Raw genomic sequence first — 18843 nt, 5'->3', positions numbered from 1 at the left:
AAAAAAAAAAAAAAAAAAAAAAAAAAAAAAAAGAGAATATAGATAAGAAAAAATTTTTTTTTTTTTAATATGTTTATAAAAAAGAATATAATGTTTTAATTAAAATAAACATAGATAAAATAATACAAGATCTTCAAAAAGAAATACAAAAAAAAATAACTTTTTTCTATATTTAGAAAAAAAGAAAATATACATACATATTTGTATTCTTTCATATATATTTTTTACACCAACATAAAAAGAAAAAAAAAACAAAAAAAAAAAACGAAAAAAAAAAAAAAACTCTATAATAAATTAATTAGAAACATGCGAGATTATAATAACTACATTATATTTTTTATAAAAAAGTTAATTAAAAAAAATGTAAAAGAAAATTAATATATTTATGTAGATTTAAAGAAAAAAAAAAAATATATATATATATATTTAGAATATTTTTTAAAATAAATTTAAATAATTTTAATTATATATATTTGTATATGTGTTTATTCTTATAATAATGTATAAAATGGAAAACGAAAAAAATATTTTAGATGAAATTTTTGAATTTTTATATTCAAAAAACAAAAAGATAAAAAATGAAGATATACAGTTACTTAAAAATGGCATAAAGGATCTTTTAAAGGATGGAAACAACGAACAAATTATTTACCAATTTCTTAATTTAATATTATTCACAAAAGATGAAAAGTATATAAAAAATAATTTTTGTAATTGTTTACGTATATTTTCTAAATTGTTGAATGAAATAAATAATAAAAATTTAAAAAAAAATATATTTGATTATATTTTAAAAAAAATAGATAATGGTAGTATTAGTTATTTCGATAGAGCATTAATATGTAAAAGATTTTTTTATATGTGTACCTTTTATGATACATTAGATGAGTTGAAAAACAATCCATCATTTAATAATTTGTTTATAAATTGTTTAGCTTTCTTAGATAGTTTATTTTATAGTAATAATAAATTTATTGAATTAAGAAATAAATTTCGTAACATAAAAAGATGTATTATTTGTAAATTAATTACAATTTTTAACAATATCTTTAAAATGAATAAAGAGATAAATGAAAATGAGTATATAAATAAACTTAATGAAGACTTTGAATATATTTTAAATAAATTTACAAAAGATAATTTTTTTTATATAATTGTAGAATCATTTGGTTCATTCATGTATAGCAATAATAATAATAATTTATTAAATAGAGAAAAATATATGGAAATATTTATAAATAGTTTTAGTAATCACTTAAACTCAAGTGAAGAAATATCACTAAAAATTAATAGATCATTTAAATTTTTTTTTAAAAATATAAAAGATGAAAAAATATTGGACATAATATTAAAACACATTCATAGATTTGATGAAGCAGCATTAACGAACTCTACTGCATTTTACTACTACAATGAATTATATAATAAAGATCATTTTTATGATTTATTAGAGATTGTTATAAATGTAAAAAAAAAAAAAAATATTGAAAACAGTAATTTATTATTTTTAATCATTTTACATAAATTTCATACTAATAATGACAATGATTACATATTAAAAACTTTGTTTGAAAATAATAAAAAGTTAAATATTATTAAATATAATGAAAAAATTATATTTTTAAGAAGTATAAAATATTTACTATCTACTAATAAAAAGAAGGAATTAAAAGATATTATTATTTCGAACAAAAATATTTTAACAAATTATTTAAAAAATGATTTAAATGAAGATGTTAAATTAGAATCACTAAATTTTGTGAAAAGTCTGTGCAGCATTTTTAAAAACGATAAAGATATATATAATGCTTTTTCTACCAATGTTTTAGAAATACTAGAAAAATATGGAAAAAATAATGAAAAATTTTTATATTTTTGTTTATTATTTTATTTATATTCTGTTCCTGTTATAGAGATAAATGAAAAAATGCTAGAATCTTTTAGGTTTCACTTAAATATATGTTTAACAAAACAAATATTAAAACATTTGTATGGTGTTAATTTACTATTATTTTTAGTTATAAAGAACAAATATCCATCTATCAACGTTAATAATTACATAAATGAAATTTTACTTAAAAGTATATATAACCAGAATGAACTTTTTTATTTATTTGATAAAAATGAAATAAAAAAAATTCCTTTTGATAAATTCTTTTTTTACATGTATTCTCTTTGTTTATTACTTCATTTTATATATATAGAAAATCAGAAAATTATTCTTGAGTACTTGAATAAAATAAACAGTGACTTTTTAAATTTTATTTTTCTTGATAATATTGAAAAGGCAAAAATACAATTATTATTAAATTTCATTAATAATAGCAATAATAAAAATATAAATTTATCGCAAGTTAACAAAAAAGAAGATAAAAAAATAGAAAAAGATGTACAAAAAATAAATATAAACCATTTGAATATGCTTTCTATTCTTATTATATTATGTATGCTTCATTATCTACAAAAAAAAAATAACAAAATGGAATTAAAAAGAAGCAAAAACAAAAATTGTGAGAATTATATATTAAGTTTAAAAAAATATATAAGTAATGACAATTATATTGAATACCAGAATTTTGTAGATGATTTTGATATGCTTTTAGATATTTTATTAATTAAAAAAGACATATATCAATTAATTTTGTATAGTTTATATAACTATTTATTTATTTACTGGAATAACTCTCATCTTCAAAATACAAATTCATATATTTTAAGAAAATTTCTTTTTTTTCTTTTTTCCTACTTGACAAAAATAAATTTTGATAATAATGAAAAAAAAAATTGTTATACATTGTTACTTCTATGTTTTTGCCACCCTCAAATATTTTATAAGAATTTAACTAATTCTAGAAGTAGAAAAAAAATAAAAAAATTTTTATTAGACAATATAATAAATAATGTGAATTTTGATATAATTATAAGTTTTATTTTAAAAGGTTGTGATTATTATAACAATAAATTACACCAAAATTTATGCTTTAATTTAATTGAAATTTTTTACATTTTAGAAAAAAAAGATACCTTTATATATAATGAAGAATGTTTACAAGATGGAGAAAAAATAAATATTTCTCCTTATACTGACAATTATAATGTTGAATTATCTGAAAATACAGATACAAATGGATTAATTGTAATCAAAGATATTGAGATTAAAAAAAAGTTAATTTATTTAACAAGTACATTAATAGAAATGTTGGATGATAAAAACATAGAAAATATAAATGATGAGGTAATAGAGATATGTAAGTGCCCGTTCGACTTTTTATATGTAGATAAAAATGTTTATCAACCAACCATAGTAGTTGAAAATAAAAATATAAAAAGAAATAAACATTTAGTTTCAACTTATGGAGAAGAAACTGCAGAGTTAATTATGGAAGAACAGTTGAATAAAAATAAAAAAACAAATATAAACGAAACAAAAGAAAAAAAAAATAATAAAAATAAAGGTATGACAAAAGAAGAATTAGAAAAGGAAGAAATAAAAAAACAAAATGAAATTAGAACTAATATATATGAAAAATTAGAAAGAAATAAATATCTTTTAAAATGTATAAAAAAGATGAGTTACATTAATGATATATATGATACAAAATATATAAATTTATTTATAAAAAAAATTATGATATTTTTAAAGAATGATCTGACATCTAGATATTCCCAGAAATGTTTGAATATAATAATTAATAATATGATTAGTACAAAATTACTAACATGTAAAAATAAAATTACTAGATGTTTATACAAAATAAGTAAATATAACAAAGCTGATGAAACTGCTTTAATGATTTTTAGTTCATTTAATATCAATAAAAAAATATCTTATGTATTAACTCTGTTTTTATTTCCAATAGTTTTTCATAGTATTAACATAATAAATGATAAGAATGTAACTTTAAATATATTAAAAACATTAGACATATTATTGTATTCAAAAACAAAAATAAATAACGAAGATGCATTAAAATGCTTACAAATTTCTTTTTTAAAATACCCAGACCTTGATATAGAACTAGAATCGTTTTTAGATAACTTTAATTCATATTTGTTAAATAAAAAAAATATTAAAACACTTTTGGAACTTTGTATAACAGAAAATGAAAAACGTAGAAATGTTATAATAAAATCTTTACATAAATACATAAAAAATAAAGAAAATACAGATGCAAATATGGAATTATTTAAGCATGAACTAATATATAATTACATAAATATTTATCAGAATGATGATAATAAAGAAACAAAAAATTACTGTAAAGAAATTATATCCATATTAAATATTCCATGTGTAAGTGATCAATATAAACTTATAGATTCATTACAAAAAGAATGCTTAGATTTTCAAAATATGGTTTGCAAAACAATTGTAAGATCTACAAAAAAAAAAAATACAAAGCAATTAATAATACAATTAACATCGAAATATATAACATTTAAAGAATATGGAAAGATAGGAATATTGAAAACACTGGAATATCTATCTAAATCATATTATATTACTAATATAGATGATGTTGAATTGATTTTAAATTTTTTATTAGGTTTATGCTTAGAAGAAAAAAGTAACATAGATAAAATAAAAGAATATGTTATTATATGTGGTAGTTCATTAATCAATTCACACAATGAATACCTATTAAAACATAAAAAAAAGAAGGAACAAAAAAAAAATAATAATAATAAAGAGAAAATTATTAATAATAATTATGAATCATCAAATGACTGTAATTCAGAAGAGTCTTTTTATTTCTCTTCAGGTGAATCGTCTATATCAAATGATAGTATTTCTGAAAAAAAAAATGAAAAAAAATTGGGGGAATCATTCAAAAGAATATATAATGTTTTAAATAAATATAGAGACAATAAAAAGAGTAAACATAAAAATATATTAGATTTAGTTGTCGTAATTTTTTATGGATGTTTAGGTTCAAATTTAAGAAATGAGTCATTAGAACTATTAAACAAATTAATAGAACAAATATTACATAAAGAAACGGACAATTTTACACAAATTGAGATTAGTACAATAATACCCAAATTTATAGAAAATTTAAAAAATGATAAAGAAACAGGAGAAGAATTTAATAATATAAAGGAGAGTATTTCAAATGTGGAATGTACTAATTTAAATAGTAATAATAACAAAAATGCATTATTTGAATCTAATGGAAAAGATGAAAATACACTAAATAAAACAAAAGAAAAAAATAAAAATGATAAAAATGTTAAATTAAACAATAATGAAGAAATAAATGGAAATATTCAAATAATTAAAAAAAGTAAAAAAAAATTAAAAAATGAAAAAGAAAATTCCAATAGTTTAATTTACTTAGAAAGTTATGATGTAGATAGTTTACTAGATAAATTGTTTTATATAATTTTTAATAATAAAGAGTTAAAAATAAGAAAAGGATCTTGTCTATTGTTAGGTAGTGTTATAAAAGCACATGGTATAAATCTATTAAAAAAACATAAAATATTAGAAAAAGTAAATTCTTATATTCATTCAGAAGACATTATTAAAAGACAAAGTTTCTATTTAGCATATGGATGTTTATTTAAAGTATTAAAATATAAATTTGAGCCATATATATTAAAAAATTTTAAATTATTATTAGAATGCTATAAAGATAATGTAAACAATATAAAAGTTTTAGGAATTAGTATTATTGAAGAAATCCTAAATGATTTAAGTCAATATGGTATGAAAAAAATTTTACCATTTATTACCCTGAATTTAAAAAATTCTAGTATTAAAAATAAAGATATAATTTCATATTTAGACACACTACACTTAATAATTTCGAAGTTTGATTTATTTAATTACATTGATAATTATGTGTTAGTAGATTTGATCAACTTACTATGTGAATTAGTAGCAGAGACTAATACGAAAGTAAAAGAAATATGTATTAAAATTTTTAATAAATTAGAAAAAATGATTCCTAATAATGAAATAAAAAATATAAGTAGACAGTTGTTATTATGTATTTATTCTCCAAATGATGTTCATTTAAATGATTTTTTAGATATATTTACTTCCATATCATTTGAATTTAAAATTGATAATATTTCTTTATGTTTGTTATTTCCAATAATTAAAAAAGGTATTAATAATATAAGATTAGAAATAAAAAAAAAATCCTTACAAATATTTTTTTTCCTAATATATCTAGTTCAAGATCATTCATTATTTATAATTTATTACAATAATATATTTGAGACCCTAATAATTTTATTAAATGATGCAATACCTGATATAAGATATCTTACTGCAAAATCAATAGGAAATATTAGCCAATATTTAGATATGAACCAGAAATTATTTTATATCCAATATATTTTTAATATTCTTATAAATACAACTTCTTCTGTTGAAAAAAGTGGAGTTGCATTATGCTTATCTTCAATTTTGTCTAAATGTTCAGAAAATATTGCAGATACATTTATATCTAAAATTATACGTCTAATAGATATAAAGAAGTATATTGAAATAAAAAATAAACAAACCAAAAAGAAAAAACATAATGATTTCATAAATAAAATTGAAAAAAAAAATGAACATAAAAAAAAAAGCAATAAGCAAAAAATGTATGGTAATAAGCAACTGGTGAAACAAATAAAACATGAAAAGGAATATACAGAAGAGGATGAGGAAGAAGAAGAGGAAGAGGAAGAAGAAGAGGAAGAGGAAGACGAGGAAGAAGAAGACGACGAAGAAGAAGAAGAGGAAGAGGAAGATTATGAAGATGAGGATGAGGATGAAGAAGTTGATAGTGTTTATAACGAAGATGAAGTTGAAGACGAAAATGAAGAAGATAATAGTGATAATAATGAGGAATCTTATGATTTCGAAGTAGACGAGGATGATTATGGAATATATGATGATGAGGATGAAGAAATTAAGGAAGGATATTATAAAGACGATGATGATGACGATGAAGATGATGAAGAGGAAGAAGAAGATTATGAAGAATATAATGATGTAGAAAGTGAAAGTGATTCCTCAATTTATAAAAATAATGAAATAAAATATGATTATTTAAATGGCTATTATTTAATAAAAAAAAATGAAAATGATGAATATCTCATAAAAATAGATGATAATTTAATAAACTGGAGATTAAGATATGATAAAAAAGTTATAAAAAATGGAAGCGCAAAAGAAGGATTAATTGGATTTTTCATATATATGCCAGAATGTGAACAAAATTATACAGAAAAATTTTTAAAAAATATTTTACAAAAACTTATGTTATGTCTAAATGATACTAATGAAAAAATAAGAGATATTTCTTTAAGGGCATGTAAGGTTCTTATTGGTATTTACTCGAAGAATAATACTTCTTTAATTTTAAGAAATATTGAAAATAAAATTTATAATAATTACTGGAGATTAAGAAAAGATTGTGTTATTTTATTAAATATATTAATTGAAAAAAATTTAGAAATAAATAAGGAAGAAAAAGATATAGAATTATTACATATATTACATGAAAGGTTTTATTTTATGTTATCATTAATATGCATTATGAAAAATGATAAAAATATGAATGTAAGACAAGCAGCCTATAATATATATAAAAATTTTGTAAATAAAAGAATATTACAAGAAATGTGGCCTATATTATTAAAAAAAATTACTCAAAATTTATCTTCTAAAAATAATTTTAAACAGGTAATTAGTGCACTATCCTTAGGTGACTTAGTTTTTAAAACGGATTCTTCTTCTTTAGAATCCATTTTAGAAAACATGATTAAAGAGTTTAAAACTACTAAATATATTTCTATAAGAAAAGGTATATCACTGGGATTTTATGAAATTTTTTCTAAAAACAAATTTGATAATTTAATTGTTAGTCATATTCATAATATTATTTATATGATTAAAGAATTAGCTTATCATAAAAATACATCGGACAAAATAAAGATGTTGTGTTCATTATTAAGAAATATCGATCTGTCCATCTTGAAAAATATTATAAGTGACATTTTTAACAATGTTCTTACACATTCTCCAAACAGTTTAAGAGATTTCAGTTCTAAACAGCTTATTAATTTTAGAAGTATAAAAATATTCTTAAATGTTCATACAGATTTAGTTCTAGATTTCATATTAGATAACGCATTTAAACCACCCTATAACATTGCTAAATTAAAATTATTATCATATATTTCATATGTAAAATTAAGTACGTATAAAAATCTATTCACTAAAATTCTGAAAATATTTATTAATTTAATTTTATACAATTCGTTACATTCAAAAGATGAATACGATATAAAAAATTATTCAGCTATTATTTCCAGCTATAAAGAAGAAAGTGAGAATGACAAGAAAAATACTGCATCTATAGAAAATATAAAAAATAAATCAGATGAAGAATTCACTAAAGAAGAAAATAAAACAAATAATTTTTGTGAATATTTTTATAAAGTTCAAATAAATATGCAAGATATATCAAGATGCTTGAAAGATTTTCTAAAGTATATTAATGAAAAAAATATTGACACATTTACTGAGATAATATTCGCAGAATTGAAGAAATATTCCAGTAAAATAGACTTATCATATAATACATTATGTAAATATGAAAATGATTTAAAAATTGAAGGTACTAACAATATAGATTTAATGAAAAATTGTTCAATAATAACAGACCCAAATAAATTAAAAGAATTGAATATATTCGAATATAAAGAAGACAATGGAAGAATTAGAGAAATAATTTTGTCAATTTTTAAGTATTTATTAGACATAATAAATGAAGGAGACATTTCTTTAATTACCAATGAAAATATTGCATCGACTCACGATAACAGTACAATAGATCAAAATAACAATATGAACAAAAGGAAAAAAATAAATAAAAAAATTAATTTACTAAACATACATAGAATAACATTATATTTAAATTCTTTATCAAATTATGTATTATTTGATATAAATAGAAATGTATTAGAAATTTCATCAATTATTTATATTTATTTAATTGAATTAATCAAAAAATTAGATAATAATTATACTTATATTGATTTATTTCATAGTATTATAAATAAATATTGTACCGATAGTAATTTAAAAGAAATACCTGATGATAAATATGAAATAGTAGGTTTAAATATGAGCAAACAATTATTTGCTTCTTTCATAAATATGTTTACCAATGTAATTTTATTATCAACTAATTCAGAGATAAAAATTAAAACAATAGATATATTAAGAAAACTGTTTGTTTATACAACTACTGAAATTTCAAATTTATTTATTTTAAAAATCTCAGGTATATTAATACGTATATTAACTAATAAATACATAGAACAAGCAAAATATTATATTTTTTCAACTTTTGAAGTGTTAATTAAAAAAGGAAGTAATTATATAAAACCGTTGATACCCCAACTTCAGACATGCATAATTAAATCACTAAATAATGAAAAACTAAAAAATCAAATTATTCATATTTTAAATATTATATCAGAGAAAAAATTGTCAAAAGTAGATTTGCTTATTAATGATTTATTAAATAATATTAATACGCAAGTTAATATACAAACATCAGTAACTATATTAATGATATTGTCTAATATTTTAAATACTACAGATGTTAATATAAAAAATATTTTAAATAAAATTATAAATTCTATTAAAACACTCTTCAATCACAATAATAAGGAAGTATCTTTTTATTCATGCAAAATATATATATTGCTAATTTTTTTTCATATCCAAAATAAAAAACAATATTTAGAAAGCGTTTTATCATTAAAACATACTTTGGACATTAGTACTTATTATTTTATGTTACACATTAGTGAGATAAATAATTTTTATGATATTTTGAAAAAAGATAATTTATTAGATACATTTAAGCAATTATATATACATATGCTAAAGGATGAAATAAATAGCTTACAAATAATATGCTATCAAATATTCTTTAATCTATCAAGATACAATGATGATTGTTTATTGTTTATTTATAATATTGTCAACTATTTAAAATTACCACCATTAATTATGATTTCCATTGATATACATAGATATTATTTTAAAGGATTGAAAAACATTTTTAAGAAAAAAGCTAACATATATAAAGAAAATATATCAAATTTTTTTATTATTATAGATAATATATTCCTAGCATTATTTAATACTTTACCTGTTTTTAAATCATTGGTAATATATATAATATTTTTTTTTTTTTTTTTTTTTTTCGTGTATTATATAGTATTATAATTAATGAGAATACATTTGTTATTTTTGTTATTTTTTTTTATCTTTGTTTTATTATATTTTATTTATTTTATTATTTTTTATTATAGGGAGAAAGTTGTACTAAATATGTATTAGAAATATTTGATGAAAATCAATATAAAACAAAAATAGATTTATTAAAGGAGAAAATGGAAACAAAAAAATACAACCAGTTACTTGAATATGTAAACCGTGTTTTAATTAAAAAGCGTAATATTACGTCAGACTCAGAATAATTATATAATTAAACTTATTATTTGTAAAATTAGGAGTTTCTATTATTTTTTCTTCATAATTAACCTAATTTACATTTATTTTGTAAAAAATTTTATATTTATAAATAATATTAATTTTAGAAGGAATATTATTAATAATGCATCAAAATTATATAATATTTTATAAGCTGCTTATATATTACACTTAATTTTAAATACATAATTTTTATTATATTTTATTTGAAAAAAAGAAAAAAATTATACATCTTGTTTTTTAATACAATAAACTTAATTATAAAAACTTTTTTTTATTTTTATTTTTTTTTTTTTTTATTTTATAAAATTTATTTTAACATTCTTTATGATTAAATATCTCAATTTTTTTTTATTATTTTTAAATAAAATTATTTTTATATTTCCTTAATTTTTTATTATTTATATTTATTTTTCTTACTGCAACTAATTATAATACCTTCTTTTTATTGTCTTTTTGTTTTTTTTTCTGAGTTTTATAATTAATCATATGGTTTTATATAATAACAAAACTACTTAAGATGTACTCTACCACTTCTTATTCTATTTCTTTGAGCAACAAATTGAAAATTTTTAAAAAGTTTATATCTTCTACACATTACAGCTAAGTTATATGCTTCAAGGTAATCATTATTTTGAATTTTAAAAATTTGAAATTTTCGTATTCCTGCCTCATTATATACACATATATATGCATGATGAGAAGGATCATAAAAAACCCCTCTATATCCACTTTTGTTTTTGTCAGGAATAATTTTTATTTGTTTTATTAAATCATTATTATATTTTGCAATTAAATTGCTGTCATTAACATTTAAAGGTTTTTTATTTTTTTCTTTTTCATTATCCCCTTTTTCATTACTATACCTTTTTTGAAATTGCTTCGATAATATAATAGCTTTATTTCTAGCTGATTCAAAATTCTTTTTCTTTTTACAACTAAAACTCCTAAATACCTGAATTCCTTGCTTATAATAATATACTAAAAACCTTTTTAAAATATTATCATAAACAATATTTTTTCTACTATTTTGAATTATTCCAATACGTTGTCTTCTTTTTTTTTTTGGATAAAAAAATTCTAATCTTTTTGCTGAACAGTTATTTACTAATCTTTCTTCTTTTCTTTTCTTTTTTCTTTTTAAACCTCCACTCCTACCACTAAAAGACCTCTTCTCATTGTAAAAGAAGTTCCATTTTTTCATATATACATCTTTATTAATGCTATAATTTTTTTTATTATAATGAAAAAAAAGAAAACTCTTTTGATTCATAAGTTTCTTATTTAACAAATATAAATTAACATTTTTTAGATCGTTTATATCATTTTTTATTCTATATGTTGAATAGTTATTTGATGTTTTATTATTAAAATGATTTTTTAATCCATTTTTTAAAAAATATTTTAACTTAATAGATAACTCATTTTTCTCATGTTTATATAATATAACTGAAGAATAATATCTAAATATCATTTTTTTTTTTTTTTTTTTTTTTAATATATATTCATTTTTTACTATTATATTTTTATTAGTTCCATTTTTTAACCAATTATTTATGTTTTTTTGTATTATATATTTATGTATATGTATATATGATTTTTATTTTTTTTTTTTTTTTTTATACATAATGTAAATATTCTTTTTAACCAAAAAGAACATTATAAAAAAATTTTACAAAATTTTTTTTTTTTTTTTTTTGTTATATCACCAAATTATTGTAAATTGTTTTTCTGATATTTATTCTTTTATAATAATCATTTTTATGTATGCAAAAAATTATGAATATATGAAAAAGTAACATTAATATAAAAAAAAAATAGATATCTTGGTAAGTATATATATTAATGAATATATGTGTAAAGATTTAAATGAATTTATAAAAAAAGAAAACATAACATATATAAAAGCATAATGACACTAATAAGTGAACTTAAATAAATACATTAATATTTTATAAATTCTTATCCATTACATATTAATTAATAGTGTTTACTTTTTGATAATATTTTAGCAATGTATACTTATTTTTTCTAATTGATATTATTATTTTAAGAAAATAAATAAAAATATAATGTTACAATAGATAATTTATACTGTTATTTATTTATTTATTTATTTATTTTTTTTTTTTTTTTGTGTAATCAGAAAAATGTAAATTTTATTTTTGTTACAAACTCAAGGAAATACAAAGAATATATATAGAAATAGACTATAATGTTAAATGAAAATAAAATAAATTATAAGTAATATTTTCAATTGAAATAATAAAAATGAAGTTGATATAAAGATAAAAAAAAAAATATGTTAAAAATGTTTTGACATCTAAATATAAATGACAAAAAAAAAAAAAAAATAAAATAAAATAAAAAATAAAAAATAAGTATAAAAAAGCAACTATTAATAGGTAAGTTAGAATGAAATTCGTTCTCTTATTACTTGATATAATATTAATATTTTTTATTAAAATTTTAAAAAATTATGAAAGGAAATATATATTAGTTAAATGTAATAAATATTATTTAAAAAGATCTTTTAATGTTAAAAGAAATATTAAAATATTAAACTTTTTAAATTTATGTAATTCTAGAAAATTTTTTAAATTATATATGACTAGAAAATTCAAGTACAAATATAGAAATACTTTAGAAAAAAGGAAAAGAAAAGGACACATAAAAAACCAAATAAATCAGAAATTAAAAAAAAAACATAGTGCATATATTGTTATAACTGAAAAATTAAGTAAATTAGACCCTGATCAAAAATATTTTAAATATGATAAAAATATTTTAAAAGAATATGAAAATATAAAAGATATCTATAAAAATAGAAAATTAGGTAGAAAATTTAATCAATTCAATTACTGGTATTCGTCAAATAAAAAGGAAGCTAAAATTAATTATAGTAGACATGTAAATTTTGCTATAACTAATAATAAATTTAATTTTAAAAATGTATTTTCATACTTTCATATATTAGAAATTGTTCATGAAAAATTTAAAAATAATCCATTTTACATTAATGGGTTACAAGCATTTATAAATAAATATTACGATCCAGTTACACAAAAGAGAATTAAATTTTACGATAAGATAAAAGAGCAATTGGAAATTAAAAAGAAAAATGGTGACATAAATAAAGAAAAAGATACTAAAAAAAATATTTATGAAAAAGGTAATAAAAGTGAAACTGAAGAAAATTTAGATAATATAAATATAACTAGTGAAACACAAAAAGATGATAAAATTAATAAAAAAGAAGATGCTGAAAATAGTAATAATAACTTAGATATTATAGATGAAAATGAATTAAAAAATGATCAAATAGATGATACAAATAATTTTCAAAATGATGAACAACTCGAAAAGGAGGGAGTTACTAAATCAAAAAGTGAGTTTTTTGAATTAATAAAGAATAATATTGGCACTTTAACATATTCTCATGAGGTAAATGATGATTCATCATTTAAACTTTTTGGTTCTTCTACAAGCTGCATTTTGAAAAAAAATGCACCGTTAGCTTATGATATTAAAAATCCTTTTATGAAATCAAAATTATCATCCAAAAGAAGAAGATTTAAAGAGAGAAAACTTTTTGATATAATTAATTTTAAATGTAAAAATAGAAAAGAACGTTTAATGCTAAATGCTGTAAGAAAATTGTCAAAAAGAAAAATGAAAAATGAAAAATATGTTCTAGATTCATTGAAAGTTGCATAATATATATATATATATATTATAATATTGTTGAATATTCCAATAAATAATAATAATAACAAAACTTTTAAAATTAGAAATAACCAATAGCTTGAATGAATAGTTTTTTTTTTTTTTTTTTTTTTATTTTCCTTAAAACTTTGTAAAATTTTATTTGATATCTTTATATTTAAAGAACATTCATTAATAAAAAAATGTCTAATATTTTTTTAACAATTAATATATATTACAATTAGCACATTTTAATTTTTTTTTCTTTTCTATTTGAATATAATATAAAAAAAATAAAAGGTTTTTCTTAAAAAACAATGGACATACATATCAAAACCTTCAACTAAAAAATAAACACGAACAAAAATGAAAGGTAAACATTTAATATTACGCAACTATCGAACGTATGATAAGAACATTTTTTTTTTTTTTTTTTCTTATAATTAAAATTTTAAAAAGGTAATTAAAATAAAGAAAATTCAAAATTTTTTTAATATGATAAATATAAAATAAAATAAAAAAAAAAAAAAAAATTCAAATAATTGAAAAAAATTATTAAATAATAAAAATATTTAAATGCAATTTTTTTAAAATATAAACCTGAATTTTTGACTAAAAAAAAAATAAAATGTCCGGTAAAAATAAAAAATTGTCAGCATATCGGAATATATTTTTTTATGACAATTTAATTCCATTTTGTATTATTTATTTTTTTCACAATTTAATTTTTTTTTTTTCATATTTAACTGTTTTCATAAATTTTTTTTTAAAGATTATTTTATATTATTTAAATTGTTCAGTTTTCTTTTATTTCAGAAAACAAATCCTCTAAAGTTGACTTCTTTTTAATTTGTGTATTTTTTTTTTCATTAGAGAAAAGATTATCAAAATTTTTATTTTTTGTTACACCTGTAAAAAATTTGTCTAAGAACCTACTCTCTTTTTTTTCTAAATTATTTTTTGTAGAATTAATAAATAATTGATCATTTTGTTTAAAATTAGAAAAATTTTTTTTTTCTTCTTCTAATATATTTTTATTAGTGTTATAATATTTTTCATATATTTCTCTACGATTTTGTTCTTCGTCCTTATAATCTTCCTCATAATTTAAATTTTCTTCATAATTTTTATAATTTTCATCTTTAATTTGTCTTTTTAGATATTCATTTGTAAGTTCACTATGTAAAGTACTATATTCATCGTCTACTAAACTTAAAGCTAACATCATATTTTTTATATTTTTAAATAATCTTGATATTTTAACAGCTAACTTTTGATTTTTTTTATCATTTTTAAGTATTGCAAACATTCTCATGATCCATTTATCATATAACTTATTTAAAGATTTAAGAGTATCGTTAGCATTTTTATTCTTTCCATCATTCATATAATCATAAAATATATTTATAAATAATTGCTTGCAGTAAATGTCAACCCTACATCTCATTTCATCATATTGTTCCCATGGTAAAATAGCTGACTCATCATTATTGGAGTCATTATCTAAAGATAAATTTGGATTTTTTTGTAGCAATTTAGCATATTTTTCATATTTAATTAAGTTACATTCACTCATAATAATATATTTTTTTTCTACATTATATCCTAAACAACTTTCAATTTTATTAGAAGAAGGTTCTACTTCGTTTTTATTCAATTTTATAACAGATATTTGCTCAAAATTATCAAAATATAAAGGATAATAATTATAACTAGCACTACTAATTATTTCATTCTCATTGTTATTGTTATCATTCTGCATTTTATTATTTTCCTCATTTTCTTCTGATAAATCTTTTTCATTTATTTTATAATTATTTTGTTTTTCCTCGCTCTCATTCAAATTATTTAAATTAAATATAGGAACCCAATCATAAACAATATTATTATCTTTTTTAAATAATGGATATAAACCATATATATAATTAGATGTATCTTTTATATAAGGAATACCAAAGTTAGACATATTTATCCAATTTAAATAATGACAAGCTGGAAGAGATAAAATATCGTCATATAATATAGTTATATGATATGTGTTATATTTATTTGCTTTTATATTAGTAAAATTCTCATAAATTTTATAAAGTGTGCAATTATATGTATTATTTAAATTATAACTACTAACATTCTCAAAAATATATTGGCAAGTTACTACAAAAAGTAAATAATCATATGCACAAATAGCTACAGGCAAACCTTTCAACAGAATAGTATTAATAATATAACCATAAACAGAATATATTCTTAGAAAATTGTTAGAGGTAACAACGGCAACAAAATTATTACCATTAGCTACCCCTTTTATAAATTCATCAGCTGGTAAATATTTATTCCATACAATATTATCCTTTAAATTATGAAAACATAATATGCTATTATTTTTTGAAGGGGATTTTTCATATGGATTTGAAGCTAACGCAAAACCATTTGTACTTAAAGATGCACAAGTTACATTATATAAGTCTGTAATTTTTTTCCTACCAACTTCTTCTCCTCTAAATAAAAATATGTAAATATAAGTTTTATTTCCTTCCTTTTTTTTTGTTATATGACCAATATCATTCCAAAACATACACCACTGATCGTTTATATTTTCCGGTTCTTCACATAAACCTGGTACTAAAACTATAAAATCATCAAGATTAATTTTAGTATAATTCATAATTTGTTTTTGTAATGAATCTACTTGCTTCTTTAATTCTTTTAGCTGATCAAATTTTTCTTTAATATAACAATTAAAACCAATTACACTTTTTTGATCATCATCATTTTCGAATAAAAAATTTTCTTCCCTGTTATTTATAACATCTTTATTTTTATTTATAAAATTTTGTAAATTATATTCCTTCGGATTATATATATTTTCTTCATCATCATTATTATTATTATTATTATTATCATATGTACTATATATATAATCATCATTTTCTACATACTTCATATTAGTTTTATCAACTTTTTTATTTTCATAACCTTGCTCTTCTTTGTCTTCCCTTTTATTTTCTTTATCTAAGTTTTTATCTTTTGCAAATTTTTTAAAAGATTGTTTAAAAGATTCTTCAGTTTCATCATCATCAATAAATATTTTTTTTTTTCTTTTTTTATTATTATAATTATTTAAATTAAAATTTTGTGAATAATTACTATTCTTCTTTTCATCATTGGAAGAAGCATATTCTTTATTAATTTTATCATCTTCAGTTTCAAAATTATTTATATTATCATTCTTCTTTTTATTATTATAATCACATAAATTAATATTGTTTACTGAATTATATTTATTATTTGATATTTCATTACTTGTGTGTTCATAACCATTTGCAAATATGCTTCCCTCATCGACATTGCTTCCTTTTCCTGAATCATTATGTTCTATTTTTTTTAAAATATTTTTATCTAATAATTTTATATTTGCCAAATGATTTTCCTCTGCTAATAAAGAAATATGTAAATAACTATTAAAATAAGAAAGATCAAAATGAGATACTAAATATTCACTTTTAAATTTATATAAACAGCATTCCAACTCAAAATCCCATATACAAAACAAATAATCAGCGCAGCTTAACGTAATTAATAAAATCACATTATTCGAAATTGAGATAAATTTTGTCAAATTAATAATTTCTTCATGCAATTGTATACAAGAAAAATCATAAACTTTATAATTATATAAAGTTAAATATCTAGCTGATTTTTGTCCACATAATGCTATACAATGATTATTTGGATGCCAATCGCAATTTAACATGTACTTGTAATTTTTTGATAAATTAAAAATATTCTTAACTTCAACACAACTATTATCATCATTTGTATTATGCATATCCCCGTTCATATTTGATTCCTTATTTTCTATTTGAAATTTACTTTTAAAAATATCATAAATATATAAATTATTATGATTAAATAAAGCTACGTTTTGATAATTATTACTTAAACAAAAATTATAAGTGTATTCATGAAATGGGAACTTGATGGAATTCTGTAATTTCTCATTGTTAAAAATTAATGTAGAATCCTTGTATAATATTAAAGAATTTATAATATTTTTATGAACAAATAATTTAATTTTAATTATATCACATATTTTTCTATATATTAATTTTTCAAAAACAAATAATTTATTTGCTTCTTCTTGTGAGCATAACCATACATTTCCTTGTTCAAAAGCAATGCATACATAATTAATTTCTTCTTTATTTAAATTAGTATCACTATTTAAAAAATTATTATTATTTAATGTATTTTCATTTATATTATTTCTATGTTTTTTTAATTTTATATTATTGGAAACATATACAATCTTTTCATTTTTATCTACATCTTTTATGTTATATATGCCAATATTACGAGCTCTAATTATATTTTTATTTTCTTCATAATCATAAAATTTAATTCTATTTCCACTTACTAATAATAAATTATTGTCATAATGTCTTAAGAAAACAGAATTGTTAATATCTGAATAGTATAAATTTTCCATTTCATTCAAATAGTGTATTAATTTAAAAAAATATTTTTCTTTTTATTTTATATTTTAAAATGATCAAACAAATGATAAGAATTGAAAATAAAAAAAAAAATTAAATAAAAAAATATATATACATTATATTAAATAT

The 18843-nt window shown here is 18.4% G+C and overlaps 4 protein-coding genes across 4 annotated transcripts; 2 read left to right on the top strand and 2 right to left on the bottom strand.

Annotated features, from left to right (window-relative positions):
• Positions 1–508: 508 nt before the first annotated feature.
• Positions 509–10500, top strand: PGAL8A_00501400 (conserved Plasmodium protein, unknown function; the record flags this gene model as incomplete). Its single annotated transcript, XM_028673828.1, has 2 exons — positions 509–10186; positions 10333–10500. 2 exons carry the CDS (start codon positions 509–511, stop codon positions 10498–10500), a joined length of 9846 nt encoding a protein of 3281 aa, XP_028530242.1.
• Positions 10501–11024: 524 nt separating this feature from the next.
• Positions 11025–11987, bottom strand: ApiAP2 (transcription factor with AP2 domain(s), putative; the record flags this gene model as incomplete). Its single annotated transcript, XM_028673827.1, has 1 exon — positions 11025–11987. One exon carries the CDS (start codon positions 11985–11987, stop codon positions 11025–11027), a length of 963 nt encoding a protein of 320 aa, XP_028530241.1.
• Positions 11988–12928: 941 nt separating this feature from the next.
• Positions 12929–14230, top strand: PGAL8A_00501200 (conserved Plasmodium protein, unknown function; the record flags this gene model as incomplete). Its single annotated transcript, XM_028673826.1, has 1 exon — positions 12929–14230. The coding sequence occupies one exon, from the start codon at positions 12929–12931 to the stop codon at positions 14228–14230; it is 1302 nt and encodes a 433-aa protein (XP_028530240.1).
• Positions 14231–15014: 784 nt separating this feature from the next.
• On the bottom strand, positions 15015–18707 carry PGAL8A_00501100 (conserved Plasmodium protein, unknown function; the record flags this gene model as incomplete). Its single annotated transcript, XM_028673825.1, has 1 exon — positions 15015–18707. The coding sequence occupies one exon, from the start codon at positions 18705–18707 to the stop codon at positions 15015–15017; it is 3693 nt and encodes a 1230-aa protein (XP_028530239.1).
• Positions 18708–18843: the final 136 nt, after the last annotated feature.

The sequence above is a fragment of the Plasmodium gallinaceum genome, assembly GCF_900005855.1.
Source record: "Plasmodium gallinaceum strain 8A genome assembly, contig: PGAL8A_v1_152, whole genome shotgun sequence".
NCBI classification, from domain to species: Eukaryota; Apicomplexa; class Aconoidasida; order Haemosporida; family Plasmodiidae; genus Plasmodium; species Plasmodium gallinaceum.
Note: the sequence above shows the minus strand (reverse complement) of the source record. Positions and strands in the feature narration are given on the sequence as shown.